At 37.3% G+C, this 27,839-nt stretch overlaps 1 protein-coding gene across 2 annotated transcripts; it reads right to left on the bottom strand.

Moving 5' to 3' along the window:
- Positions 1-1,921: 1,921 nt before the first annotated feature.
- LOC102404314 lies at positions 1,922-26,791 on the bottom strand. 2 transcript variants are annotated; one of them, XM_044941090.2, is made up of 8 exons: positions 26,624-26,791; positions 24,404-24,602; positions 22,561-22,662; positions 13,011-13,109; positions 11,502-11,612; positions 8,402-8,577; positions 4,802-4,874; positions 1,922-3,368 (listed from the first exon to the last, which is right to left on the bottom strand). In XM_044941090.2, exons 2-8 carry the CDS (start codon positions 24,489-24,491, stop codon positions 3,352-3,354), a joined length of 666 nt encoding a protein of 221 aa, XP_044797025.2. In that variant the 5' UTR covers positions 24,492-24,602; positions 26,624-26,791; the 3' UTR covers positions 1,922-3,351. The 2 variants fall into 2 exon arrangements, with proteins under 2 accessions (XP_044797025.2, XP_006059839.2); XM_006059777.4 differs by having other exon boundaries at positions 4,802-4,910; positions 26,624-26,790.
- Positions 26,792-27,839: the final 1,048 nt, after the last annotated feature.

Genomic DNA, 27,839 nt, shown 5'->3' on the forward strand with positions numbered 1-27,839 from the left:
GAGAATTCCAGAAGAGCATCTACTTCTGCTTTATTGATTATGCCAAAGTCTTTGACTGTGTAGATAACAACGAACTATGGACAATTCTTCAAGAGATGGGAATACCAGACCACCTTACCTGCCTCCTGGGAAATCTGTGTGCAGGTCAAGAAGAAACAATTAGAACTGGACAGGAAGCAACAGACTGGTTCCAAATTGGGAAAGGAGTATGTCAAGGCTGTATATTGTCACCTTGCTTATTTAACTTATATGCAGAGTACATCATGAGAAATGCCAGGCTGGATGAAGCACAAGTTGGAATCAAAGATTGCTGGGAGAAATATCAATAACCTCAGACATGCAGATGACACCACCCTTATGGCAGAAAGTGAAGAGCAACTGAAGAGGCTCTTGATGAAAGTGAAAGAGGAGAGTGAAAAAGCTGGCTTAAAACTCAACATTCAAAAAATGAAGATCATGGCATCTGGTCCCATCACTTCATGGCAATTAGATGGGGAAACAATGCAAACAGTGACAAACTTTATTTTCTTGGGCTCCAAAATCACTGCAGATGGTTACTACAGCCCTGAAATTAAACACTTGCTCCTTGGAAGAAAAGTTATGACTAACCTAGATAGCATATTAAAAAGCAGAAACATTACTTTGCCAACAAAGGTCAGTCTAGTCAGAGCTATGGTTTTTCCAGTAGTCATGTATGGATGTGAAAGTTGGACCATTAAAGAAAGCCGAGTACTGAAGAATTGATACTTTTGAACTGTGGTGTTGGAGAAGACACTTAAGAGTCCCTTGGACTGCAAGGAGATCAAACCAGTCAATCCTAAAGGAAATCAGTCCTGAATGTTCATTGGAAGAACTGATGCTAAAGCTGAAACTCCAATACTTTGGTCACCGGATGAGAAGAGCTGACTCATTGGAAAAGACCCTGATGCTGGGAAATACTGCAGGCAGAAGGCGAAGGGGATGACAGAGGATGAGATGGCTGGATGGCATCACCGACTAGAGATGGACATGAGTTTGAGCAAGCTCCAGGAGTTGGTGATGGACAGGAAAGCCTGATGCTGCAGCCCATGGGGTCACAAAGAGAGAGACATGACTGAGCAACTGAACTGAACTGAGCTTATAGTATGGAGATGACTTTGTTCTAACTTTCATTTCTCCAAGACCCAGTGTAGTATTAGTCTCTCAGTCATGTCTGACTCTCTGCAACCCCATGGACTGTAGGCCACTAGGCTCCTCTGTCGATGGGATTCTCCAGGCAAGAAAACTGGAGTGGGTTGCCATTTCCTCCTCCAGGGGATCTTCCCAGCCCAGGAATTCAACCTGGGTCTCCCAGGTTGCAGGCAGACTCTTTACCAACTGAACCATCAAGGAAGACCTCCAGGACCCAAGATCTGTCTAAATAAAAGTTCAAATTTGCGTGAAAATGCAAGCATCTTCTCAGAAAAAAAAAAAATGGGCATAATGATTAAATTAGTTCTCTGAGCTCCTGTTTTCTCCTGTTTTGGCCTGATTACTTCTTAGCTTTAATCAATGACTAAGGATATTTTAATCTAGGGCATCTCTTGTACCTCAGTTGGTAAAGATTCTGCCTGTAATGCAGGGGATCCTGTTTTGATCCCTGGATTGGGACGATCCTCTTGAGAAGGAAATAGCAACCCACTCCAGTATGCTTGCCTGAGAATCCCATGGACAGAGGAGCCTGTCAGGCTATAGTCCATGGGGTCACAAGAGTCGAACATGACTTAGTGACTAAGCCACCACCACCAAGGATATTTTAACGTAAAAGAGGGATTAGTGGTAGATTACATATTCCTTAAGTATCAGCTCTGTTGTCTTGAGAATCCTTCACAGATTTCCTGTTGATAAATATATGTAATAATCTGGAGGAAAAGAATCATATTATCATAAAATGGAGCACACCTCAGATGTTTGTTTTAATTTATTGTTCGAACTTTGAAAGCTATCAGAAATTATTTTTACATGATTCTCACAAATGCAAATTTCAGAGATTATGATTCACCTAAACATCAGCCTGCCACCTACAGGATTCAGTTTTCATTTACCAGAGTGTATTAACTCTGAGTAATCACATGAAGTACAAACTTTGCTGCTATGTAAACAACAGATACTCAATCTTGCCACTTAAAAAAAAAAATTTCTCCAGGGTTGGTCACTGAGAATCTCTTATTCAGTTCAGATATAGATAGTAATGCATAACGTTCCTTTTTCTCCTTGTTTCCATGTTGTTGAGATACTGTCAGCAAAATAATATAGTTTTTAGAGCACTTCTACTCAAATAATGCTCTAGGTCATGCTAATTCTCTTAGGAGCTTGAGTGAACTTGTGAAAATTTTCTGTTTATCATTAAATGCAGCATCATTAATCCAGTCAAGGGGTCAAGGAATTATCTTGTCTTTTAAGACCTTTTATGTTTGATGGACATTTGGACAGACTATTGATAATATAATCATAATGCAATCAAAAACTCTCTAGCTGAGTTTTAGAAATCTGACATAAAGCATCTAGCTGAAAGTACTCAAATATCCTGTCAGAAGGAGTGAATAACATGTTTATAGCATGACAGGAACTTTTACCACATTGTACAAATAATAATCTAAATACAGTTATGAAAGAAATCACTCACTGTGGGAATATTGACTCTACCATCATTTTAGAGAGTCTCAATATGCAGTCAGAGGAACTTAGTGAAGAAAGTGTATTAACAAAAGTAGTTGTGTGAAGAAAATTACACTGAAACTGTCTAAAGGAAGTGATGCCAGAAAAAAAAAAAAAAAAACTTCACAATTAAAGGAACTGTTGAAAATATTTCATGTCTTTGAGCACAGAAAGGATAAAACAATAAAAGCTTATCCCAACTTAGAAAGGAGTGCAACAATTCCTTCAGTATAGACATAATAAGATGTATTGAAAGAAGTTGTAGCCCTGTTTATACTACTCTTTATAAACAAAATAAACCACTTTAATTCTCAAAGTTTCTAATATTTCAAATTAAATTTGGATGAGATAATCTCAATTTTATTAAAAAAAACTTTTCCTGTATAATTATAATCAACTGAAGATGAGTTTTTAACATTTTTACAAAAAGTTTTAAAGGTCACAAACCAATCAAATTTACCACATTTGTTTCTGAGCTTGTTTTTGCATAGTTTCAGCTTACACAATCATTTCTATATCCTAAACTCTTGTAAGTGCTTGCATTTACATAAGGTTGAGAATTTAGTACATCTACTTTGTTTTCACAGGTACCATAACTACGGGACTCATTAGATTTTCCAATTGTTAAATTTCCATTGAACACTGCATGCTTCACTGTCTTGGCACTTGAAATACTTATGGAGGTACCAAACCTGGAAGAAAAAGATAAATAAAAATGTGTCCTGTTCTTTATGTTGAAAAACAATTACCTCGTAAATATAAACTCTTACTTCCAAAACTTGCTCATTTCTTGTTAAATCATTTTAGTTAAGAGAGAAGAAAGTGACAATAGCTCTGGTGATTCTTTATACTATTGTTAGAATTCTCTAGTGCCCTCAACTTTCTTGGACTCAAAACTATTTCTCTAGTGCCCTCAACTTTCTTGGACTCAAAACTACCTCTGGTCTATCTATTACCACTTTTTATTTTTTATTATCATCTGCTGTTAGAATTTTTTAAATTATTTTTTATTGAAGTACAATTGTTCCATAGGGCTTCCCCGGTGGCACTAGTGATAAAGAACCCCCTTGACAACGTAGAAGACATAAGAGACGTAGGTCTGATTCCTGGGTTGGAAAGATCCCTGGAGAAGGGAATGGCAACCCACTCCAGTATTCTTGCCTGGAGAATCCCATGGACAAAGGAGTCTGGTGGGCTACAGTCCATAGGATCATAGAGTCAGATACAACTGAAGCGACTTAGCATAGCATAATTGCTTTACAATGATGTGTTAATTTCTACTGTATTTGGATATTGGCATTGATTATTCAATCCCTTATACTGTGTATAAAATAGATAATTAATGAGAACCTACTATATAGCACTGGGAACTCTACTCAGTGCTTGGTGAAGAACTAAATGGGAAGAGAATCCAAAAAAAAGAGGGACTATATGTGTCTGTTACCAATTTTACCCTAGAGATCATTGAGTAACCTTGGCTTTCCCAGGACACTATTGATTTATGCCTGGTACAATTGGTATAATTACTTGGTATAATTATCAATAGTGCCTCATTTCACTCTCAAAATCATATGGTCAATAAATGAATCATATGACCAATAAATCATATAGTCATCTGGATTATAGTTCACTTAAAATATTGTTATAATCTTCCTTTAGTAAAGTATATAAGCTCATATTATTTACTTTAACAATGTAAAGTACTAGAAACAAAGCAGAATTTCTTGGCTCCAAGGAGATAATTTATTTTTTATTGCACTGGATAATATCCTTAACCCTGATTTGACTTTGTCCTTATACCTTGTCTCCATTCCTTAGTGTCCTAGGAAAGCATGAAGCAGTCATGTAAAATAAAGGCAGGGAAGTATAGCAACACTTCTGAATTTCTTCCCCCAGTGCTTTCAATTCCAAGAAATTTCTGTATAGAATAGATTTTTTTTTTTTTTTTGCAAAAAAAGAATTGCCTAAGTTATACAGAAAAGCTTCCAGGATATCTTTCTTGCCCTTCATACATCTTTGACCATGTAAGAGGGTGACTGTCAGAGAAACATCAACAAAATTAACACACCAGGTATTCCTTTATTATTGACAAAAAAAAAAAAAAAGAAGAAACAGGTTAACTCACAAGTCAAAATGGAAATATCTGAAACATTCCTTTCTGTCTGATTTGTGTTGTTGGAAACAGAATTCAGAAGCGTCTGGAAGATATATAATGGATGACATCTAATGAACAGCTATAAACAAAGGAAACATCAGTTAGTTTGAATGGCTTGGAGCTAATTCAAGTGCAACAAAAACAAGTTCATGCCATCAAAATTCCATTCAACATTCATGTTACTGCTCCTTTGTTCGTTGTCCCCTTACCCTCAGTGGGATTTGAAGACCTTCTCTATTCTTCTCAAGTGTTCTATTTAACACCATTACTACACTCTTAACAGTTAGCAGGTGATAGGTGAAAACAAGTCATCAGGTAACCCATCATGTAGACATCTACAGAGGTTCTAATTTTCTGTATTCACCATGGAATAGGATCACATTCATTAAACCTTTCCCATGAGACCTCCCAATTCTTTTCCAATTTACCTGTCTTTATGTACTCTTTTTTTTCTCTCTCTCTTTTTTAAGTTATGAAAGTATGATAACACATTCACATGAGACTTGGAAAACATAGAACAAAGTTATATATAGTTCCACTGTATGTGTGCATGTATGTGCACTCAATTGTGTTGGACCCTTTACAAGCTCATGGACTGTAACTCGCCAGGCTCCTCTGTCCGTGGGATTTCCCAGACAAGAATACTGGAGTGGGTTATCATTTCCTCCTTCAGGGAATCTTCCCCACCCAAGGAGAGAACCCATGTCTCTTGCACCTGCTGCATTGGCAGGCAGATTCTTTACCAATTGAGCTACCAGGGAAGCCCTTAGTTCCACTATATATTACAATGAGTACTTTAAAAAAATGTACATTACCATATGTAAAATAGATAACCAGTGTAACTTTGATGCATGAAGCAGGGCACCCAAAGCCAGTGCTCTGGGCCAACCCAGAGGGATAGGCTGGGGAGAGGAGGGAGCGGGATTCAGGATAGGGGAGACACATGTATACCTGTGGCTGATTCACACTGATGTATGGCAAAAAAATCAAAATACTGTTAAGTAATTATTCTCCAATTAAATTAATTAAAAAAAGAATCCTGAAAATTTTTAGAAATTAAAAAAATACAATTATTTTTTAAGTAGACAAATTAAGATTTTCAGTTGGAGTTTCAATATCAAACTCTCAAAAATTAATAGAATGAATATACAGAAAAGTAGAAGGATATAGTAGACCTGAAAAGTACCATGAACCAATTCAACATAATTAAGATTTATACAATTTTCACTCAACAGTAGTCTATCCTACTCTTTTAATTTTTCCCTCCTCACTGGGCCCTATGCTGAGCTGAGTCATAGTGTCTTTAAAATTTTCCTGGCATCATGAATCTTCTCTTGAGATATAAAAGGTATTTTATCTTGCATTAACTTCCAAGATTCTTAAGAAGAAATCTGGAGTTTAAGGTTTGTTTTCATGCTTTTTCTTCATTCAGATTTCAAGCGGTCTCTAACTATCCTCTTTGAGGTCTGACACATACTACAACATGGATGAGCCTTGAGGACATTATGGTAAGTGAAATAAGCAGTCACAGAAAAACAAATATTATATGATTCAATTAAATGTAAAGTTAAATGTAAAATTCATTTATTGACTATTACCCTAGTCAAATTCACAGAAATAAAGAGTGGAATCAGGCTTGCCAGGAGGCAGAGGAAGGAGAAATTGAGGAGTTGTTTAGTGAGTATGGTGTTTCAGTTTTGCAACATGAAAAGAGTTGCAGAGATTGATGGCACAGCATTGGGAATGTACTATACACTTAAAATTGGTTAACCCAGGAGATTTAATGTTATTTATTGTTCTTTAGTTGCTAAGTTGTGTCCAATTCTGTGTGGCTCCATGGACTGCAGCCCTCCAGGCTCCTCTATCCATGGGATGTCCCAGGCAAGAATACTGGAGTGGGTTACCATTTCTTCTCCATATGTTATGCATATTTTACCACAATTTAAAACAATTTTTTTAATTGGATGAGAGGAGAGTAACCAAGGTAGTGAAAGTCTCTGGAAGCCCCAAACTTTGAAACTTCCTTCTTTAAGGAAAAACCAGCTCAGAAGAATGATCTCTGAAAAGAAGTAAGTAGCAGTCAGATAAGGTAATTTCCAAAAAGACCTCACAACCACTCAGTAAGGAAGCCACTAATGGCATACATCTATTCTTCTTTTCTTCCGGTTTGAAAGCTATGCTTTTCATTTTTTATAAATGCAACATCATAATTGCAGTTAGATAATCATTTGCCTAATTTTTGACTTATTATTTCAATCCACCTTAGTTTAAAAGCTTTATTACGTGTATCACTCATATTACCAGCATTCAATCCACATTGCAGACCTTAGTAAACACTTAAGAAGTACTTGTGTGAAATGTTATCAATATTTCACCCAAATTACTTATTACATGAAAAATACCCTTGTCAGAGTCATCTGTAAATTGTCAACCAATTATTTTTAGACACACTTCAGTCTTTGGAGATAAGCAGACTAGGTTTTGAGCTTACTTTCTGCTTCTTATTGCTCATGTGACCTTAAGAAATTTATTTATCCTCTATGAATTTCAGTTTTTGAATCTTAAATTTAGGAATAATGTATAGAGCCTGTTTGGAGGTTAAGTAAAACATCAGCTAGAAGGCATGATGCCATGGGAACTAACAAAGAAAGAGTTTCAAGAATAATGCAGTTAACAGTGAAAAACCTCAAAAAGTTTAAATAATGCATTAAGAGTAGTGACAAAAACTATTTACTATATGCCTGTATTAAGCCACATACTGGAAACCTGAGTTGGGTTAATCAGGTTCAAAAGATACAAAATAATCCAGGTAGTTAAACCAGAAAGGGCAAAGGTCACTGAGACATTTAACCACATTCAGGTTAATGCTGAGGACAAAATCTTTTGGATTGGAGCTTGCTGTGTGTTATAAGAAAATGAACAGGTATATTGTTCTAGATAGTAGGGGTTGGGGCATTCTACAGTTGCGAGTTTGGTATTTTTGCTACAGTCAAATATTAAGAAAAACAACAACAGCAAAATAATCATGAGCATAACTTGATCTGAGTTTTCTGTATTTTAACTTAAGTAAGATCACGTAGAGTTGTAATATGTGAGGATAAGATAGATAATTAAGTGGCTTATAGTCCAGAGGATGACTTTTTATCAGTGGACAATTCTAAGGGGGAAGAGAATCCTGTAATTTAATCTGCAGGAGTGATTATTTAAAATATACCTCACAATTCGAAATAAATAATTGCCCTCTCCTTCCTGACTCTATAAAAAACAAAACAAAACAAAAAAAACAGAAATCACGGGGAACAAGAAATAACAAAGAAATAGACTTCCATAGCTTACCATACGAACCAGCAACTCTAATCACTTGTAGATCCTTGCTTTCTGAAACTGTGATATAGGAATTTTCCAATGATATAGGAATTTTCCACTCAGATGGAGAGAGCAAAAGTGAAGGGCATGAAAGCCATTTATCAGGAATGGCCAAGAATTAATGTTCTTACTCAAATTCTCTGTGCCTGTACTTTAAAAATACCAGGAAATAGCTGCAGACATACCATAAATCATACCACAAACCTTGGTTCTATTCCTATTTTCCCCATCATCCATATTCATCAGGGAGGAGTGATTCTTCTCACAGTCGCTGTCGCACGTATTACAAATTATTTTGGTAGAAAAGTTATAGAAGTTACTTCCATACTGTATCCATATCTCCGAACATAAGTGAAGTGCTGGGTCTGAATAAGGACAGTCTATAAAGATATGATACATACACACATATGCATGACAGGTATGCACAGGTATAGTATAAATTAGCATATACATCAGAATTTCTAAATATTTGCATTATACATTCAAATGATTAACAGGAGTTATATTTTGAAAGAGATGATTGTTTAAAATATGAGAGAAGGAAAAGAACACAGCCTGAGATGAAACAGATTTGGATCTGGAGCAATTGGATCTGGAGCAATCTGAAGATTGAAGAAAAATCATGGCTATAGAGGGAAAAAATAATGAAGGGATTATTCAAAGCACTCAAAGAAAACTTCAGAATGTTTTGTTTGCTGCAAAAAAAAAAAAAAAAAAGCAAGACCTTAGTCCGTATCTACTCTGATATTTACCACCTCAATGTTTTCAGTGATATTTCTATAAGACTCTTCTCTAAATGATTCAAATAGATTTCAGGTTGAAATCCAACTTCTTCCCATTATTTATAGGAACCCTCATGGCACTCCAGTATTATCTCTTAATCCACTTAGTTTCCTGTCATCCATTTATCTTGAAAATCTTAAATTTTTCTTGAGAATGTCTTACTATGTCATTACTTTTGTGGAAACACTCATCTAATCCCTGCATTAAATATTGTACCCCATTCAGTGTGAACTGTTTCCTCCAACTATATGGTTTATTGCATTATGTGTTCATGTTTATGAACACTTATTACACTGAATTATAATTTTTCTGTTTACTTGTCTGCTTCTCCTGTCACACTCAAGATGAGAAATTGTTGTAACTGTTATATATAAAAAAAAATTATATTCTCTAGGTTTCCCAGGTGCTTGACATATGGTGCACAGTGCATCTTTTTGATGAAAGAAGATAAGAAGTTAAGAGAGGGAGGAAGAAAATCAATGACATTTATACAATTTTCAGGAGAGGAAAGGATATTGTTAATCTCTAAAAATATTGAATGAGCTATCTGGCAAGGCCTTGGTTTCTACTATCATTGTTGACACCATACTTTATATCCAACTTAATTTGAACAGGAAAGTTGCCTGTTCATCACTCCTCCCTGGTCTTCCACCCTTAAAATATATGTATAAATATAGCTGATTCACTTTGTTGTACAGCAGAAACTAAAACATTGTAAAACTACAACAAAAATTTTAAGAAATAAAGTAGAGGACCAAAAAAAAAAAAAAAAAGTATTCAGATAGAGTTTTCACTTCTAGAGAGATCTAATGGAAAAACTATCTTCTTTATTTTTTAAAATAACAATAGAGGCAATCCACACTAGCCATTACTTCCTTTCTTGAGTATCAACAGAGAAGCAAAAATCCTAGGGTATATAGGAGCACCAGCACATGAAAGGAGAAGGCAATGGCACCCCACTCCAGTACTTTTGCCTGGAGAATCCCATGGACGAGGAGCCTGGTAGGCTGCAATCCATGGGGTCGCTAGAGTCAGACACGACTGAGCACCTTCGCTTTCACTTTTCACTTTCATGCATTGGAGAAGGCAATGGCAACCCACTCCAGTGTTCTTGCCTGGAGAATCCCTGGGACTGGGGAGGCTGGTGGGCTGCCTGCCGTCTATGGGGCCGCACAGAGTCGGACACAACTGAAGCGACTTGGAAGCAGTACATGAAAGAGAATTCTCATGATTAAAGAAAACGAAAAGAAAAAACAGCCTTCCTCCTCAAAATGATTTCAAAAAAACAGACTGATATTTTAAAATGTATTTCTAATCAATTTACAAAGATGCCTCCAAAAGAGTATATACATAAGGTAAGAATAGGATGCTACAAAAAAAAAAAAATCTTAAGAATCATTCAAAAATATGATAGCCAAAAAATAATCAATACATTAAAAAGTAAAATTTAAGAAATCTTCCAGAATCTAGTGTTAAAATAAACAGAAAATATAAAGGAAAGATGAAAACTTGTAAATCTGAACATCCAAAAGAGAGAAGTCATGGAAAGAACAGAGGAAATGAAATGAAGTAAAAAATAAACTATAAGGAATAGCACATATACTCCCTACATTTGAAAGCCCTAAACTTTCATATTGAGAAGACTGCAGCACACCAGGCTCCCTTATCCTTCACTAGCTCCTGGAGTTTGTTCAAATTCTTGTCCACTGAGTTGGTGATTTTATCCAACCAGCTCATCCTCTGCAGCCCTTTCCTCCTTTTGCCTCCAATCTTTCCCAGCAAAAGAATCTTTTCCAATGAGTCAGCTCTTCGCATCAGGTGGACAAAGTATTGGAGCGTCAGCATTAGTTCTTCCAAAACACTCATACCCAAGAAAAACCCAAAATGTCAGGACCCCAGCAGCTGAAGCTGGGTCATTTTTATAAAATAAAAATTATATTGGGGACAGACTTATTAACAACATTGTTTTCCAGAGACAATGAAGTAACTCCCTTAATTTTCTCTAAGAAGTGAATTTTTAGCCATGAAATTTATAGCTAGCCAAGTTAAAGACTTATTTCAGACATATGAGAATACAGAATATTTATCTCCCATATACCCAGCTAAACACCATCACAGCTAAACTCCATTAAAATGTTTAAATGTCAGTGCTAAAGAAGGAAGAAAGAAGGGATTTAAGAAAACCTAGTCTAAGGAGAGAGAAGGCAATTCATTTGAAAAAAAAAATAATTAAACATAGAAAGAAACTAAGTACAGACAGATGAAAATGCTTATTTAACAGAAGAATCTATACATGTTTACCATATTTTTATGGTTTTTCTTTAATTTTGTAAATATTTCAGGACTTTGAACACAATGAAAAAGAAGAGAGAAAACTGGAGAACACTATGTTACTGATAACTCTGAAACAGAAAGATCTTTCACTTTTATTTTCCTTCCACTTTAACTTTTCAAAGTACTTGGAAGTAAAGTTATTCAACACTTTAGTGTGTATTCTAACATATTAAAATGATGTGCTCACCTGAGACAGTTGTAGGCATATCTGTGGGTAATGTGGTTGTTTCCACACGTTCTGTTACATTCAGTTGTATATCATAAACTGTCTTGCTGTTAAAAATGAGCTTGTAGTAATCTGTAATTCATATAAGGAGATTAATAACTTTCACATAGAATCTTCCAATAAATTATACTAATAACACAGCAGTTATTTAAAAATTTAATAGAAAGCACATTTTAAAATGATAGCTACATAAGAGTAGAATATCAACTTTACATACTTTTAAGATTAACAGTTATTTGAAATAATAATGTTTGATGTTACTCAACACAGTACTAGTTCTTATATAAGGAAATGCCCAAATAAGTTTAAAAATACAAAACAAAAAATGTCTATGTGATGCAGAGATTTCAAAATAAAAGACTGTAATTCAATAGTTAGTTTTTAAAAATGCAAACCACACTTTTGAGACCAGGAGTCACCAGAATACATTGGTGAGGCTTCGTGTTGTAACTTTTGAGTTTCTTGGACAGAAATAACCATATTTTATGGATATAGAATTAGTAAATACTAGCCTCACAATTAAAAAAATAAGAATTTCAGAAAGCTGAAATCATGTATCTAAAGAATATCAGAAGATTCAAAAAACATAATATATCCATTTTGTGGATTATTAAACAAAACCCATCTTTTCTACAAGACTGATATTAGTTTACTTGCCAGCCCTTAATCCTAACAGAATCTTTAAGTTTTATGAGAATTAAATGAGAAACAATCATGAAGAATGGACACAAACAGTTATTGCCGTGCTGCTGCTACTGCTAAGTCGCTTCAGTTGTGTCTGACTCTGTGCGACCCCAGAGACGGCAGCCCACCAGGCTCCCCAGTCCCTGGGATTCTCCAGGCAAGAACACTGGAGTGGGTTGCCATTTCTTTCTCCAATGCATGAAAGTGAAAAAATAAAGTGAAGTCACTCAGTCGTTTCCGACTCCTAGTGACCCCATGGACTGCAGCCCACCAGGCCTCTCCGTCCATGGGATTTTCCAGGCAAGAGTACTGGAGTGGGTTGCCATTGCCTTCTCCAATTATTGCCATAATCATCCTCTATTTCCTTAGAATGCCTTTGTACCCACTCTTGTAGGAGGGAATGGAAAGGGAATAAGTGTTTCCCAATGGCATCCAGGCTTGAGAAGAGATACTTCAAAAATGTGATGAAAATGAAGAATTTATTTCTAATAAATGGACTCCTCATGAAAACTCTCAGGGTATAAATTAGTATATTTTGTTAGATTAATTTTATAACTTTTAGAAACATAGGCTTTACATTACTTTCTTCAGCATTGGTTGTACGGAAGGAATCTGATATTAAGATAGCCTAAAAAGAATGACTAGTGTTACATGGTCATACAAAAATGAAACCTGTTTTCCTCTGTTTATCTGGAAGTTTTATATGGATATGTCTCAGGATTTGGAGTCATTTGCAATATGTCTAAGAAAAGTAAGGGACAGCCTCAGAAAAGAGTAAACACTTACGCATTAAGCCCAGGGCTCCCAGTCCAGCCAGCACCACCAGGTTCAACAACAGTGAAACAAAAGCAATAGGGCACCACACCTTTGATGGAGCGCTGTGTCCTGTGAGGAGAATGACAAGAAGTCAAGCATTTTATGTTACTTCCTCTTTCCTTAATTCCCTCCAACTCCTGCTCTTCTATACATAGTGGTATCAGACTTCTAAAGTTTAATTTAAAAAATTGCTTGCAAAGTCAATGAGACCTCATTTATATTCAGCCAACATAAATACACCTGTACATTCACATCTGACACTAAAAACAGAATTTTATATAAATGTGATCATATGATGTATTCGGGATATTTTATGAACACTCTCACTTATATTTTAGCAGTAGTTTTTCCTCACTAACTTCTTAGTCTTTTTCTCATTGATCTACCTTCCTAGCTCCAGGTGATTAATGTTAACCACCTACTGGGTGTTCTTCCTTATGTTTTCCAGGCTAGATTTTTGTTTCCTTTTATTTTTAATTTTTTGAATTTTTAATTGGAATAGTTGCTTTACAATGTTGTGATGGTTTCTGCTATACAACAACATGGATCAGGTATGAGTATATACATATCCTCTCCCTCTTAAACTTCCCTTCCAGCCCCAAGCATCCAGTATCCTGCAATATTGTAAAGTAATTAGCCTCTAATTAAAATAAATGAATTTAAATTAAAAAAAAAAAAAACTTATCTTTCAGCCCCCCTCCCCCATCTAGTTCATCACAGAGCTCTGGGCTGAGTCCAGGATAGTTTTGAAATATGCTATTTAATATAATTGCTAATTCTTTCTCTGATGATTGATTTTTTTTCAAGTGATCTATTTGATATGTTAGTAGAAAAATCGACTCTCCAACCCAAACTTTTATAATGCTTTATTTCCCTCACTGCTTCTCTCCCTAACTCTAGGTTATATGGTGAGAGTTTATTATAAATGATTCTACACTATGATAAACTTTCTCTTACAGTATATCTGTATCATTGAAAGATTGTTTAGCACTTTTATTATTGCAATTTTCATAGTCATGCCATTATCAGCTACTGCTTTTTTGCACACCTCTAAATGTCCCCTTAAACTCTAATTAATTAATCATGGGGCTAAAAATTTTCTTGAGTATTTCTCAAATGGAGTATATGATGATTTTTTAATTTTACAAAAATGGATAAATTGTATCTTTTCCGATTTTAGGATAAATGAATTGCAACCAAAGATGGAGAAACTCTGTACAGTCAGCAAAAACAAGACCGGGCGCTGACTGTGGCTCAGATCATGAACTCCTTATTGCCAAATTCAGACTTAAATTGAAGAAAGTGGGGAAAACCACTAGACCATTCAGGTATGACCTAAATCAAATCCCTTATGATTATATAGTGGAAGTGAGAAATAGATTTAAGGGACTAGATCTGATAGACAGAGTGCCTGATGAATTATGGACAGAGGTTTGTGACATTGTACAGGAGACAGGGATCAAGACCATCCCCATGGAAAAGAAATCCAAAAAAGCAAAATGGCTGTCCGGGGAGGCCTTACAAATAGCTGTGAAAAGAAGAGAAGTGAAAAGCAAAGGAGAAAAGGAAAGATATAAGCATCTGAATGCAGAGTTCCAAAGAATAGCAAGAAGAGATAAGAAAGCCTTCCTCAGTGATCAATACAAAGAAATAGAGGACAACAACAGAATGGGGAAGACTAAAGATCTCTTCAAGAAAATTAGAGATACCAAGGGAATATTTCATGCAAAGATGGGCTCATAAAGGACAGAAATGGTATGCACCTAACAGAAGCAGAAGATATTAAGAAGAGGTGGTAAGAATACACACAAGAACTGTACAAAAAAGATCTTCACAATCCAGATAATCATGATGGTGTGATCACTCACCTAAAGCCAGACATCCTGGAATATGAAGTCAAGTGGGCCTTAGAAAGCATAACTACAAACAAAGCTGGTAGAGGTGATGGAAATCCAGATGAGCTATTTAAAATCCTGAAGATGATGCTGTGAAAGTGCTGCACTCAATATGCCAGCAAATTTGGAAAACTCAGCAGTGGCCACAGGACTGGAAAAGGTCAGTTTTCATTCTGATCCCAAAGAAAGGCGATGCCAAAGAATGCTCAAACTACTGCACAATTGCACTCATCTCACACGCTAGTAAAGTAATGCTCAAAATTCTCCAAGCCAGGCTTCAGCAGTACGTGAACCGTGAACTTCCAGATATTCAAGCTGATTTTAGAAAAGGCAGAGGAACCAGAGATCAAATTGCCAACATCTGCTGGATCATCAAAAAAGCAAGAGAGTTCCAGAAAAACATCTATTTCTGCTTTATTGACTATGCCAAAGCCTTTGACTGTGTGGATGACAATAAACTGTGGAAAATTCTGAAAGAGATGGGAATGCCAGACCACCTGACCTGCCTCTTGAGAAACCTATATGCAGGTCAGGAAGCAACAGTTAGAACTGGACATGGAACAACAGATCAGATCAGACCAGATCAGTCGCTCAGTCGTGTCTGACTCTTTGAGACCCCATGAATCACAGCACGCCAGGCCTCCCTGTCCATCACCAACTCCCAGAGTTCACTCAGACTCACATCCATCGAGTCAGTGATGCCATCCAGCCGTCTCATCCTCTGTCGTCCCCTTCTCCTCCTGCCCCCAATCCCTCCCAGCATCAGAGTCCTTTCCAATGAGTCAACTCTTCACATGAGGTGGCCAAAGTACTGGAGTTTCAGCTTTAACATCATTCCTTCCAAAGAAATCCCAGGGCTGATCTCCTTCAGAATGGACTGGTTGGATCTCCTTGCAGTCCAAGGGACTCTCAAGAGTCTTCTCCAACACCACAGTTCAAAAGCATCAATTCTTTGGTGCTCAGCCTTCTTCACAGTCCAACTCTCACATCCATACATGACCACAGGAAAAACCATAGCCTTGACTAGATGAACCTTTGTTGGCAAAGTAATGTCTCTGCTTTTGAATATGCTATCTAGGTTGGTCATAACTTTCCTTCCAAGGAGTAAGCATCTTTTAATTTCATGGCTGCAGTCACCATCTGTAGTGATTTTGGAGCCCAGAAAAATAAAGTCTGGCACTGTTTCCACTGTTTCCCCATCTATTTCCCATGAAGTGATGGGACCAGATGCCATGATCTTCGTTTTCTGAATGTTGAGCTTTAAGCCAACTTTTCACTCTCCTCTTTCACTTTCATCAAGAGGCTCTTTAGTTCTTCATGGGAAATAGATGGGGAAACAGTGGAAACAGTGTCAGACTTTATTTTTTGGGCCTCCAAAATCACTGCAGATGGTGACTGCAGCCATGAAATTAAAAGACGCTTACTCCTTGGAAGTAAAGTTATGACCAACCTAGATAGCATATTGAAAAGCAGAGGTATTACTTTGCCAACAAAGATCTGTCTAGTCAAGGCTATGGTTTTTCCAGTGGTCATGTGTGGATGTAAGAGTTGGACTGTGAAGAAAGCTGAGTACTGAAGAATTGATGCTTTTGAACTGTGGTGTTAGAGAAGACTCTTGAGAGTCCCTTGGACTGCAAAGAGATCCAACCAGTCCATTCTAAAGGAGATCAGTCCTGGGTGTTCATTGGAAGGAATGATGCTAAAGCTGAAACTCCAATACTTTGACCACCTCATGCAAAGAGTTGACTCATTGGAAAAGACCCTGATGCTGGGAGGGATTGGCAGCAGGAGGAGAAGGGGACAACAGAACATGAGATGGCTGGATGGCATCACTGACTTGATGGACATGAGTTTAAATGAACTCCAGGAGTTGGTGATGGACAGGGAGGCCTGGTGTGCTGCGATTCATGGGGTCACAGACAGTCAGACACGACTGAGCAACTGAACTGAACTGAACTGAATTGCAGGTATTTTCTTTCCATATCTACTCAATACTAAATGGTAACTACTTTAATTACTTCCTTGTTTATATCTATTCTTTTTATTGTTTATGGAATCTTATTATTTATATTTTAGATTACTTGGTTTTATTATCCAAGTCCATCATGATTTTCATGTCTCTTTATTTTATTTTTTTTGTATGATCTTCTAGGACCTGTAACTGGGCCTTAATGATCATTCATTCTTTGTATGAAAGTCATGTTTTTTCAAATTGAAAAATTTTAGTGCCATAATTTAATATCATAAATTAGTTTGATTATCTTTCTCTTGTAGGGATTCTGTTTTACTTGGAGCTGCTTGTTGGGCTTTTTCTTTTCCTCTGGTTCTGGGTTTCCTATGATTCTGGGTTCCATAAAATTAGTAACTTTTATTTGTTTTCCCTTGGCTTTACTGACCTTTAAGATTTGATACCAGTCTTTTGAGTACTTTGTGTGTGTGAACTCACTCAGTTGTGTCTGACTCTTTGTGACCCCATGGACTGTAGCCTACCAGGCTCCTCCATCCATGGGATTTTTCAGGCAAGAGCACTGAAGTGGTTTTCCATTTCCTTCTCCAGAGGATCTTCCCCACCCAGGGATCAAACCTGGGTCTCCCGCATTATAAGCAGATGCTTTACCGTCTGAGTCACTTTGAGTACTTTGAGAGGCATCAAATCTATGTGTGATGCAATGCATAGGTGTTTATTTCACTAAGTGCCAATGGAATGTCAGAAAACAAGTTCTTCATTTTATACCCCATAAAAGAAGAAACCTGGTCCATTGTCTTCTCAGATGCAAAGTCTGAGGATTTCTATGATTTAGGATTATAGAGGACCTTTTCTGCATTCTTATTTAGTTTCCACACTAACCCTCAGAGGCCAAAAAGATAAGCCAGCCCTCCCTGGACCACATAAGAAAGTTGGCGCCATCTTTTTTCTACAGTCTAATAAATCTCAAGAGACTGAATCCTTCCTAGGCACCAGAGAGACCTGAATCTAAGGCTTTTATTTGTGAATCTTCAGGCTCTTAATGAGGGCTGCTGCTGCTGCTGCTGCTAAGTTGCGGCAGTCGTGTCCAACTCTGTGCAACCCCATAGATGGCAGACCAACAGGCTCCCCTGTCCCTGGGATTCTCCAGGCAAGAACACTGGAGTGGGTTGCCATTTCCTTTTCTAAGCATGAAAGTGAAAAGTGAAAGTGAAGTCACTCAGTCATGTCCGACTCTTAGTGACCCCATGGACTGTAGCCTACCTGGCTCCTCCATCCATGGGATTTTCCAGGCAAGAGTACTGGAGTCGGGTGCCATTGCCTTCTCTGCTTAATGAGGGCTACTGCTGCTGCTGCTGCTAAGTTGCGGCAGTCGTGTCCAACTCTGTGCGACCCCATAGACGGCAGCCCACCAGGCTCTCCCGTCCCTGGGATTCTCCAGGCAAGAACACTGGAGTGGGTTGCCATTTCCTTCTCCAATGCATGAAAGTGAAAAGTGAAAGTGAAGTCACTCAGTCGTGTCCGACCCTCAGCGACCCCATGGACTGCAGCCTACCAGGCTCCTCCATCCATGGGATTTTCCAGGCAAGAGTACTGGAGTGGGGTGCCATTGCCTTCTCCGCTTAATGAGGGCAGTGGTACACAAATCTTTTCTTCATTGGCACCATAAGAGTTTGGAGTACATACCATCAATCCGCTGCCTGGTTGCTAGCCCCAACAGTAGCTCCTTACATGGACTTAGGTATTTGCCAGTAGGAAATGGGAAAAAAAGGCAGAATGAAAGTACATTTAAGCTGATTGAAATGCTAATTAAAATCAGTCTGAAATGAACAGTTATAGATGCATCATCCTTCACCTTGATTTTTCTCTTAAAACTCCAATAAAATATAGAAAGTAGTTAAAGAAGGCATATAGATTCATAATAACAAAGAAAGGAAACCACAGAAATGGCCTTTGGAAAGGTAGGTAACAGATACAAAAGCTATTACTAACTTTGTAGGCACTTAGAAACTGAAGCAAAGTCAATAATGAGGAAACAAAAGTGAGCTGACTCTCGAGTAAGAACCCCAAAGGCTCCTGGTATTTTATCTTTCGAAGTGGAGGTATGGGTGAGTCTGAAAACTGAAAAAAATGCCCGAAAGTTGACATAAGATATGGGTATTCCCTCCTATGTATTTTTCTCTCCACTTTGTACAAGTTACCCTCTTTTACCCATTATAACAGAAGAATGCCCAGGGCAGAGTACTGAAAGATTCATTCAACTCCAGAATAGTCAACTGGCTCAAGAAGGGGGAAAAAATTTCAAATATAAAAAATTTTCTCAGTGAAATTGAAATTTTCTCAGGTTTCTCAGTGAATTGCTCCAGTTCATAAATGCTACTTCAGTTCATCACTTCATGGCAAATAAATGGGGAAACAATGGAATCAGTGACAGACTTCTTTTCTTGGGTTCCAAAATTACCACAGATGGGGACTACAGCCATGAAATTAAAAGACGCTTGCTCCTTCGAAAAAAAGCTATGACCACCTAGACAGCATATTAAAAAGCAGAGACATTACTTTGCCAACAAAGGCCCAACTAGTCAAAGGTATGGTTTTTCCAGTTGTCATGTATGGATATGAGAGTTGGACTATAAAGAAAGCTGAGCACCTAAGATTTGATGCCCTTGAACTGTGGTGTTGGGGAAGACTCCTGCTGACAGGAGATCCAACCAGTCAATCCTAAGGAAATCAGTCCTGAATATTCACTGGAAGAACTGATGCTGAAACTCCAATACTTTGGCCACCTGATGTGAAGAACTGACTCACTGGAAAAGACCCTGATGCTGGGAAAAAATGAAGGCAGGAGGAGAAGGGGATGACAGAGGATGAGATGGTTGGGTGGTATCACTGACTCAATGGACATTAGTTTGAGCAAGCTCCAGGTGTTGGTGATGTACAGGGAAGTATGGCATGCTGAAGTCCATGGGGTCACAAAGAGTCACACATGACTGAGCAACTGAAGTGAATTGACTGATGAATGCTACCATTTAGCTAGCCCATCTCACCTACACAAGCTCTCATTAAATCAGTTTAGTACCACACACTTAAGTAAGTAGAGACAACCAAGGATCATTTGATATTTGAAGAAAGCAACCAATATAAGGCTGAAGAAACAGAAAACACAGACAACAAGAATTTAGGGAAAGCATAAATAATGCAATGAGAACAGTTCAAAAACTCTGTAAATAAACAGACTCTCTTATATGACTGTGTTAGTCATTCAGTCACGCCCGACTCTTTGCGATCCCATGGACTTGCCAGGCTCCTCTGTCCATGGAATTCTCCAGGCAAGAATATAGGAGTGGATTGCCATTTCCTTCTTTAGGGGATCTTCCTGACCCAGGGATCAAACCCAAGTCTCCCTCAAGTCACACAGATTCTTTACCATTTGAGTCACCAGGGAAGACCTTATAAGGCATGGAGGTATATAAATGTAGAAAACAATTTTGTCAGTTTCTTATACAGTAAACATAAGCCATGCAAACCAGGCTTCTACTCTTAGTTATTATCCTTCAAAAATTTCTAAAAATAGGTCTCTACAAAGACTTGTATATCTATCAGCTTTATTCATACTAGCTCCAAACTGGAAGCAACTGAAATGTTCATCTAGAGATGAGTGAGTTAACATGGTATGGTGTAGTCACACACTGGAATATTGTTCAGCCATGGAAAGAAATTCACTGCCAATGCATAGAACACAGATGAATCTCAAAAACATTGTGTTTACTGAATGAAGCCAGTCAGAGAAGAAGTCACAGTCAATCATTGCATATTATTTGAAACTATTTATATAAAAACTCTTCCCTGGTGGCTCAGATGGTAAAGAATTTGCCTGCAATGTGGGAGACCAGGTTCAATCCCCAGGGTTGGCAAGATCCCCTGGAAAAAGAAATAGCAATCCACTCCAGTATTCCTGCCTGGAGAATCCCATGGATAGAGGAGCCTGGCAGGCTAGAGTCTGTGGAGTTGCAAAGAGTCAGACACAACTGAGCAACTACACTGCTACTACTACATAAAACCTCTAGACTTAACAGAATAGTCTAGAATGACAGAAAGTAAAAGCTGGGGCTAGAACTAAGGTTGGTGGTGAGGATAAGATGGAGGCACACAAGTTGTTTTCTTGTGGTGACAGAAATATTGTAAATCTTAATTTTGGTTGGTTGTATGGGTATATATTTTTTAAGTCCAGTCAACCAAATGCTTAAGTGGGCATATTATTTTGTGTTTAAATTATAACATTGACTTTAAAGTACAATTTTTAAAACCATCAGAGAAGTAAGATACAATTTTGCATCCACATATAAGAATAGAATGCCATAGAAACAGCCTTTAGAAAACAATAACAGAAGTTCATGGAAAATAAAATAATACCAGAAACATTTTTAATGGAAAAAGATAATTTAAGAAAATCATCCATGAAATATAATAAAGGATAAAATGATGAAAAATAGGAGGAAAAAAGTCAATGAGGTTTAATATTATAAAAGTTGGAAAGATTCAGAAAAGTACACGAATACTCTGGGGGGATGGATGGAGAAAGTAATTAAAAAGAGCTGATTGTCCATAATTAAAGGTCATGAGTTTATCACCTTTGGTTTGTCTTCCTTATTTTCTCAAAAAATTTCTGTCTTTTATTTTATTTTTTTGTTGAAGTATAGTTGATTTACAATGCTGTGTCAGTTTCTGGTTATACATATATATATATATGTATGTGTGTATATATATATATATACACATGTATATATGCATGTATATAGATATTAAGATTCTTTTCCATTATAAGTTATTACAAGATATTGAGTAGAATTCCCTGTGCTATACAGTGGTTCTTGTTGGTTATCTATTTTATATATAGTAGTGTACATATATCAATCTTAAGTTCCAAATTTATTTTTTCCTCCCTTTCCCCTTTGGTAGCCATAAGTTTGTTTTCCATGGCTATGAGTCTGTCTCTGTTTTGTAACTAAGTTCCTTTTGTATTATTTTTCAGTTTACTTCTTTTTTTTAATATTATTATTTTTTTTTTTACTTTACAATATTGTATTGGTTTTGCCATACATCAACATGCATCCGCCACAGGTGTACATTCAGATTCCATGTATAGGTGATATCATATGGTATATGTCTTTGTCTGACTTACTTCACTTAGTATTATAATCTCTAGGGCCGTCCATTTGGCTGCAAATGGCAATATTTTATTCTTTTTATGGCTTAGTAGTATTCTATTTTATATATATATATATATTTCATATTTTCTTTATCTATTTATCTTTCAGTAGACATTTAGGTTGCTAATATGTCTTGACTATTTTAAATATTGCTATGAACATTGGGGTTACACGTATCTTTTCAAATTATGGTTTTCTCCAGATATATGTCCAGGAGTGGGATTGCTGGATCATATGGTAGCCCTATTTTTAGTTTTTAAAGAGCTGCCATACCATTTTCCATAGTGACTGCATCAATTTACATTCCCATCCACAGTTAGTAGAGTTCCCTTTCTTCCACAGCCTCTACAGAAAATATCTTTTATTTTCAGAAGAAATCTTTATTTTTTCTGCTGCAACATCTCCCACTATGTCCTTCTTACTTTTCTCCCAGCTCCAGTAGGTCTCACCTCTCATAGCTCTGCTCTCAGTTGCCTCAGCTGTGCCCTTGATGCTCCCTGCTCCAGTTTCAGCTTCACCGCCCAGCTCCAAGTCAGGAGTTTCATGGCTATCTTTTTCAGGAAATATAAACAGTGGCAATGTTTTTAGAAAATCATTCTTTTCTCTATAATCTTTTTTGCCTTCTAATTATCCAGGTAGTCCTATGTTCGTGGCTTGATTCTGATTCTGATGATAGATTTTTCCAATAGACAAACATGATGTGATCTTTTATAAAAATAAAATTGAAAGAGTTTCAGCTCAGTTCAGTCACTCAGTTGTGTCCAACTCCTTGTGACCCCATGGACTTCAGCATGCCAGGCTTCCCTGTCCACCACCAACTCCTAGAGCTTACTCAAACTCATGTCCATCGAGTCAGTGATGCCATCCAAGCATCTCATCCTCTGTTTACTTAGATATATAGAAAAGGATAAAATTGTTACATAAGGAAATACACATTAGAAAATATGTAGCAGAACATAAGGGCTTCCCAGGTGGCACTAATGGTAAAATACCCACCTGCCAATGCAGGAGACATAAGAGAAGTGGATCCGATCTGTGGGTTGGGAAGATACCTTGAAGGAGGGCAGGACAACCCTCTCCAGTTATCTTGCCTGGAAAATCCCATGAACAGAAGATCCTGGCACGCTACAGTCCATAGGGTCTCAAAGAGTCAGACACGACTGAAGTGACTTAGCACAGCACTGTAGAACATAAATTGCATCTCCAATTTTATAGATACCACCATAGTGGTCTATGGTGTTTGTTGTATGATGAAGATGTAGTATTTTCCCCAAATACATGCAGTTCTTTCATCAGATGTTATAGAGACAGAGAAAATGACTCTTTGGAGGGACACTAGTCCCTAACACATGATCCACTAACCTGATGCCTCTAATCAGAGATTTGTTCACATAGAGGGTTTTTATTTCATTATTTAAATATAAAATATCTCATAGCAATAAAGAAATTTCAGTGAATATGACTTTCATGTTTTGAAAAAATATCTTCCTACTGCTTCATTGTTATTAACTGTCTGGGAATTAAATTGCTGGATAAAGAAGACTGCAATTCTATTATGCTGAGATAAGGAAACTTCAGTCTTATTCCTTCTCAGAAAGAAATAAATGTTTAATGCATAATCACTGACTGGGTGTCCCATGATCCTATGAAACTCATAACATATACCTATTTCTTATCTTATAGCAATTAAATAAAAATATTGGATAGCTATGCTCACACTATTGCTGTCTTTTTCTTCCTCTAATAGCCTGTATGTAAAATCATCCTAAAATGTCTAAAAAATATAAGAAATGTTATTTTGGTGGCAACAGCAATCTGAATTTTCAGAGGTTTAGACCACAGTCTTTTTTCACATACTATGATGAACTTTGTTGTTGTCGTTGTTGTCGTTGTTTATTCATTAAACCAAGTCTGACTCTTATGCGACCCCATGGACTATAGCCCAGCAGGCTCTTCTGTCCTTGGGATTTCCCAGGGAATAACAGTGGAGTGGGTTGCCATTTCCTTCTCCAGGGGATTTTTCCAATGCAGAGATCAAACCTATGTCTCCTGAGTCTCCTGCATTGGCAGACTGATTCTCTACCATTGAGCCATCAGGAAGCCCCAATGATGATGTTTCAAACTAAATAAGATAGACATAACTAGGCTCTGCAATAGTGATGATCTATGGACTAGTTCTCCAGAATTTAAATCTCAGAAGGGACTAACAGCCTCAAATTGAAGACAGGAGAACCCACCAGTATAGCTGATACCCTCTTCTCTGGTCTCTTTGATCCTCAAGGAGAATCTTACCTGTTCTCTTGAGACTGTGGCTTTCCTGGGGTTCCTTTGTCTTAGGATTTGAAAATTTGAGAGTTGCATAGGTCACTTCTTCAGACATTATTGAACAAAGCACAATTCAGTCACCCAGTGGGCTGTGCGTATCACCTTGAACTCACAGAAGCCACTCTTAGATGGCCTGTGCATGCAGGGACTGAGTTGACTGATCTATCTTTGTAAAGACCAAGCAAAAGAAGTGGTGTCAGAAAACAGAACTGTTCCCCTGAGAATTTCATAACTGCACTATTCTCACCTCTGTACATCCCTCTTATCTCACTTTTTCTAACTTCCTCCACTAAAACACCAAATTGAAGAAATGACTAAGAGAAAAATGTGGGTTTTAAATATAAACAATCTTTTATTTTTCAACTAGAGGGGAAAACATCTGTATCTCCAGACTCAACACTACCCTATGGAAATACAAATAAACATGTATTTATTTCTTCAGGTATAATTAGTTCTTAGAAAGCATGTGCCTGTGAGAACTCTGTTAGAATTGCATTAAGTGCATAACCCATTGCTGACTCCCAGAAAACCACAGGTGAGTTAATTCTAATCAAAATTTTTCATTCCATTTTTACGTGATTTTTTGTGGATTGCAGATTCCTGAGAATTTAAAAGCAAAATATTAATGGATCAAAACAAAAATCAAGAAGAAAAGGACTACAATGAACTACACTAAATATTGTACCCCACCCTCCTTTTTATTTACTGTCAAGAAAGATTGGAGCATTGTGCAATGAACAGAAGATACCTACCACAGAATTTAAAAGAAGAAAGAAAAAAAGAACTGTAAGGAGTAAATTTAGAAAAGTGTTCTGAAAATTGACTCAAGGAAAAAGGAAATTGCTTTAACCTATAGAGTTTGAAACTTTTTTAAAAACAGGAGTTGGGATGGAGACAGGGATGGGGAGGGAATATGTAGGTAGCGTGAGCTTTAGTGTTTTATTTAATATTAAATAAATTGGGAAGTCTCTAGGTCTCATTTTTCTCATTTACTAAAAACTCAACATTCAGAAAACTAAGATCATGGCATCTGGTCTCATCATTTCATGGCAAATAGTTGGGGAAACAGTGGAAACAGTGGCTGACTTTATTTTTCTGGGCTCTAAAATCACTGCAGATGATGATTGCAGCCATGAAATTAAAAGACACTTGTTCCTTGGAAGAAAAGTTATGACCAACCTAGACAGCATATTCAAAAGCAGAGATATTACTTTGCCAACAAAGGTCTGTCTAGTCAAGGCTATGGTTTTTCCAGTGGTCATGTATGGATGTGAGAGTTGGACTATGAAGAAAGCTGAGCACTGCAGAATTGATGTTTTTGAACCATGGTATGGCAGAAGACTCTTGAGAGTCCCTTGGACTGCAAGGAGATCCAACCAGTCCATCCTAAGGAGATCAGTCCTGGGTGTTCATTGGAAGGACTGATGTTGAAGCTGAAACTCCAATACTTTGGCCACCTGTTGTGAAGAGCTGACTCATTTGAAAAGACCCTGATGCTGGGAAAGATTGAGGGCAGGAGGAGAAGGGGACGACAGAGGATGAGATGGTTGGATGGCATCACCGACTCAATGGACATGGGTTTGGGTGAACTCTGGGAGTTGGTGATGGACAAGGAGGCCTGGCATGCTGCAGTTCATGGGGTCGCAAAGAGTTGGACACGACTTAGTGACTGAACTGAATTGAACAGATGAACCTAAAGTTTTTAACTGTTTTTCTAAATGCATATGATGTTCTTATTCTACCTCTCCTTCCAAGAGTGAATATAATGCTTCTCTGAGATCTTAAAACATACATTTGCTTTGAGCCAGTAGTCTCATTGTTTAGACGATGCAGAGATTAGACAATGATCTATGCACTTGCATGCTCATCATGTTGTCAGTTTATACATGTGAGAAATGTTTAAAGTGTTAAATATTGGACAAAAGGAACAGTTGACATTCTTCACCATTTAGATAATGAGATCAGAAGCCAAGTTGATGTTTTGCACCTCTCTTAACAGAAAACATGTTTAAGGAATATGATGTCTGGGGTAGATAAAAACACTATAAAGGTAGAAGTTAAGGAATATTTCATGTGTTGTTGAGAAAGACAATATTTGCACATGTACATATATATGTAAGTGTATATATGAAAACCATGTTCTGATATGTAAACCTTGATATAAAGGGAAATCCCAAAAACTCTTACCCTGAAGCTCAGAATTTTCACTGGCTTGAATTCATTCTGAAGCAATAGGTGTTTTCAGCATCCTCCTAAACGTACATTCTCAAGTATAGTCAAAGCTGTGGTTTTTTCAGTAGTCATGTATGGATGTGAGAGTTGGACCATAAAGAAGGCTGAGTGCTGAAGAATTAATGCTTTCAAACTATGATGTTGGAGAAGGCTCTTGAGAGTCCTTTGGACAGCAAGGACATAAAACCAGTCAATCCTAAAGGAAATCAACCCTGAATACTCATTGGAAGGACTGATGCTGAAGCTGAAACTCCAGTACTTTGGCCACCTGATCCAAAGACCCAACTCATTGGAAAAGATCCTGATGCTGGGAAAGATTGAGGGCTAGTGAAAAAGGGGGTGACAGAGGATGAGATGGTTGGATGGCATCATTGATTCAATGGACATGAGTTTGAGCAAACTCCAGGAGGTAGTGAAAGATAGGGAAGCCTGGTGTGCTGCAATCCATGGGGTCTCAAAGAGTCAGATATGACTGAGAAACTGAATAAGAACAAAGCCTACTACCTGAGAAAAACTCATTCACTATTTTAATTGACTGAAAACTTGAATAGTAGTTGACTTCCTAAATTTTCAAAGGATCAAATCTCTTCTCCCAGATAAAGATATTCATCCTACTCTAATCATATCATAATAAACTTTCTCTACATAAATACAAATGCAATGTATTTTATTTTATAAGTGGGTTCTGCCGATTCCCAGGTCACTCGGCAGTAAAAAATCCGCCTGCCAAGTAGGAGATGTGAATTTGATCCCTGGATTGGGAAGACCTCCTGGAGGAGAAAATGGCAACCCACTTCAGTAAGCTTGCCTGGGAATTCCCACGGACAGAGCAGCTAGTGTCCATAGGGTTGCAAAGAATCAGGCACAACTTAGAGACTACACAAGATCTGCCTATGTAACTTTGAAAAATGTAATAAATAGTTTTCTCTGGGCATTCAGAAACATTTGTTTATTCATCCATTTATTCTTTCCTTTATTCAACAGACTGAGTACCCACTGTATGGTAAGCAATATTCCAGACCATCTGATAGAAGCATTTATTTTCGTAAGGTAGTTTACATTCTATGCTTCATGTATTTACTTGTAAATATATAGCTTATATTGATATTTTTTACAGTATCCATGGATAAGCAATATAATATAAGGTAGTGAAAAATACTAGAATAGAAAT

This window comes from Bubalus bubalis, chromosome 4, assembly GCF_019923935.1.
Source record: "Bubalus bubalis isolate 160015118507 breed Murrah chromosome 4, NDDB_SH_1, whole genome shotgun sequence".
In the NCBI taxonomy this organism is placed as follows: Eukaryota; Metazoa; Chordata; class Mammalia; order Artiodactyla; family Bovidae; genus Bubalus; species Bubalus bubalis.

Bases quoted from the DNA above. Each gene is read 5' to 3' on its own strand.
- LOC102404314 (XM_006059777.4), bottom strand. From the start codon at position 24,491: ATGTCTGAAGAAGTGACCTATGCAACTCTCAAATTTTCAAATCCTAAG. The intron at 13,110-22,560 runs GTGAGACCTACT...TTCTCCTCACAG, and splicing joins TGAGAGCAGAGCTATGAGAG to GACACAGCGCTCCATCAAAG. The intron at 4,911-8,401 runs GTTTGTGGTATG...CTTTGTTTATAG, and splicing joins AAAATAGGAATAGAACCAAG to CTGTTCATTAGATGTCATCC.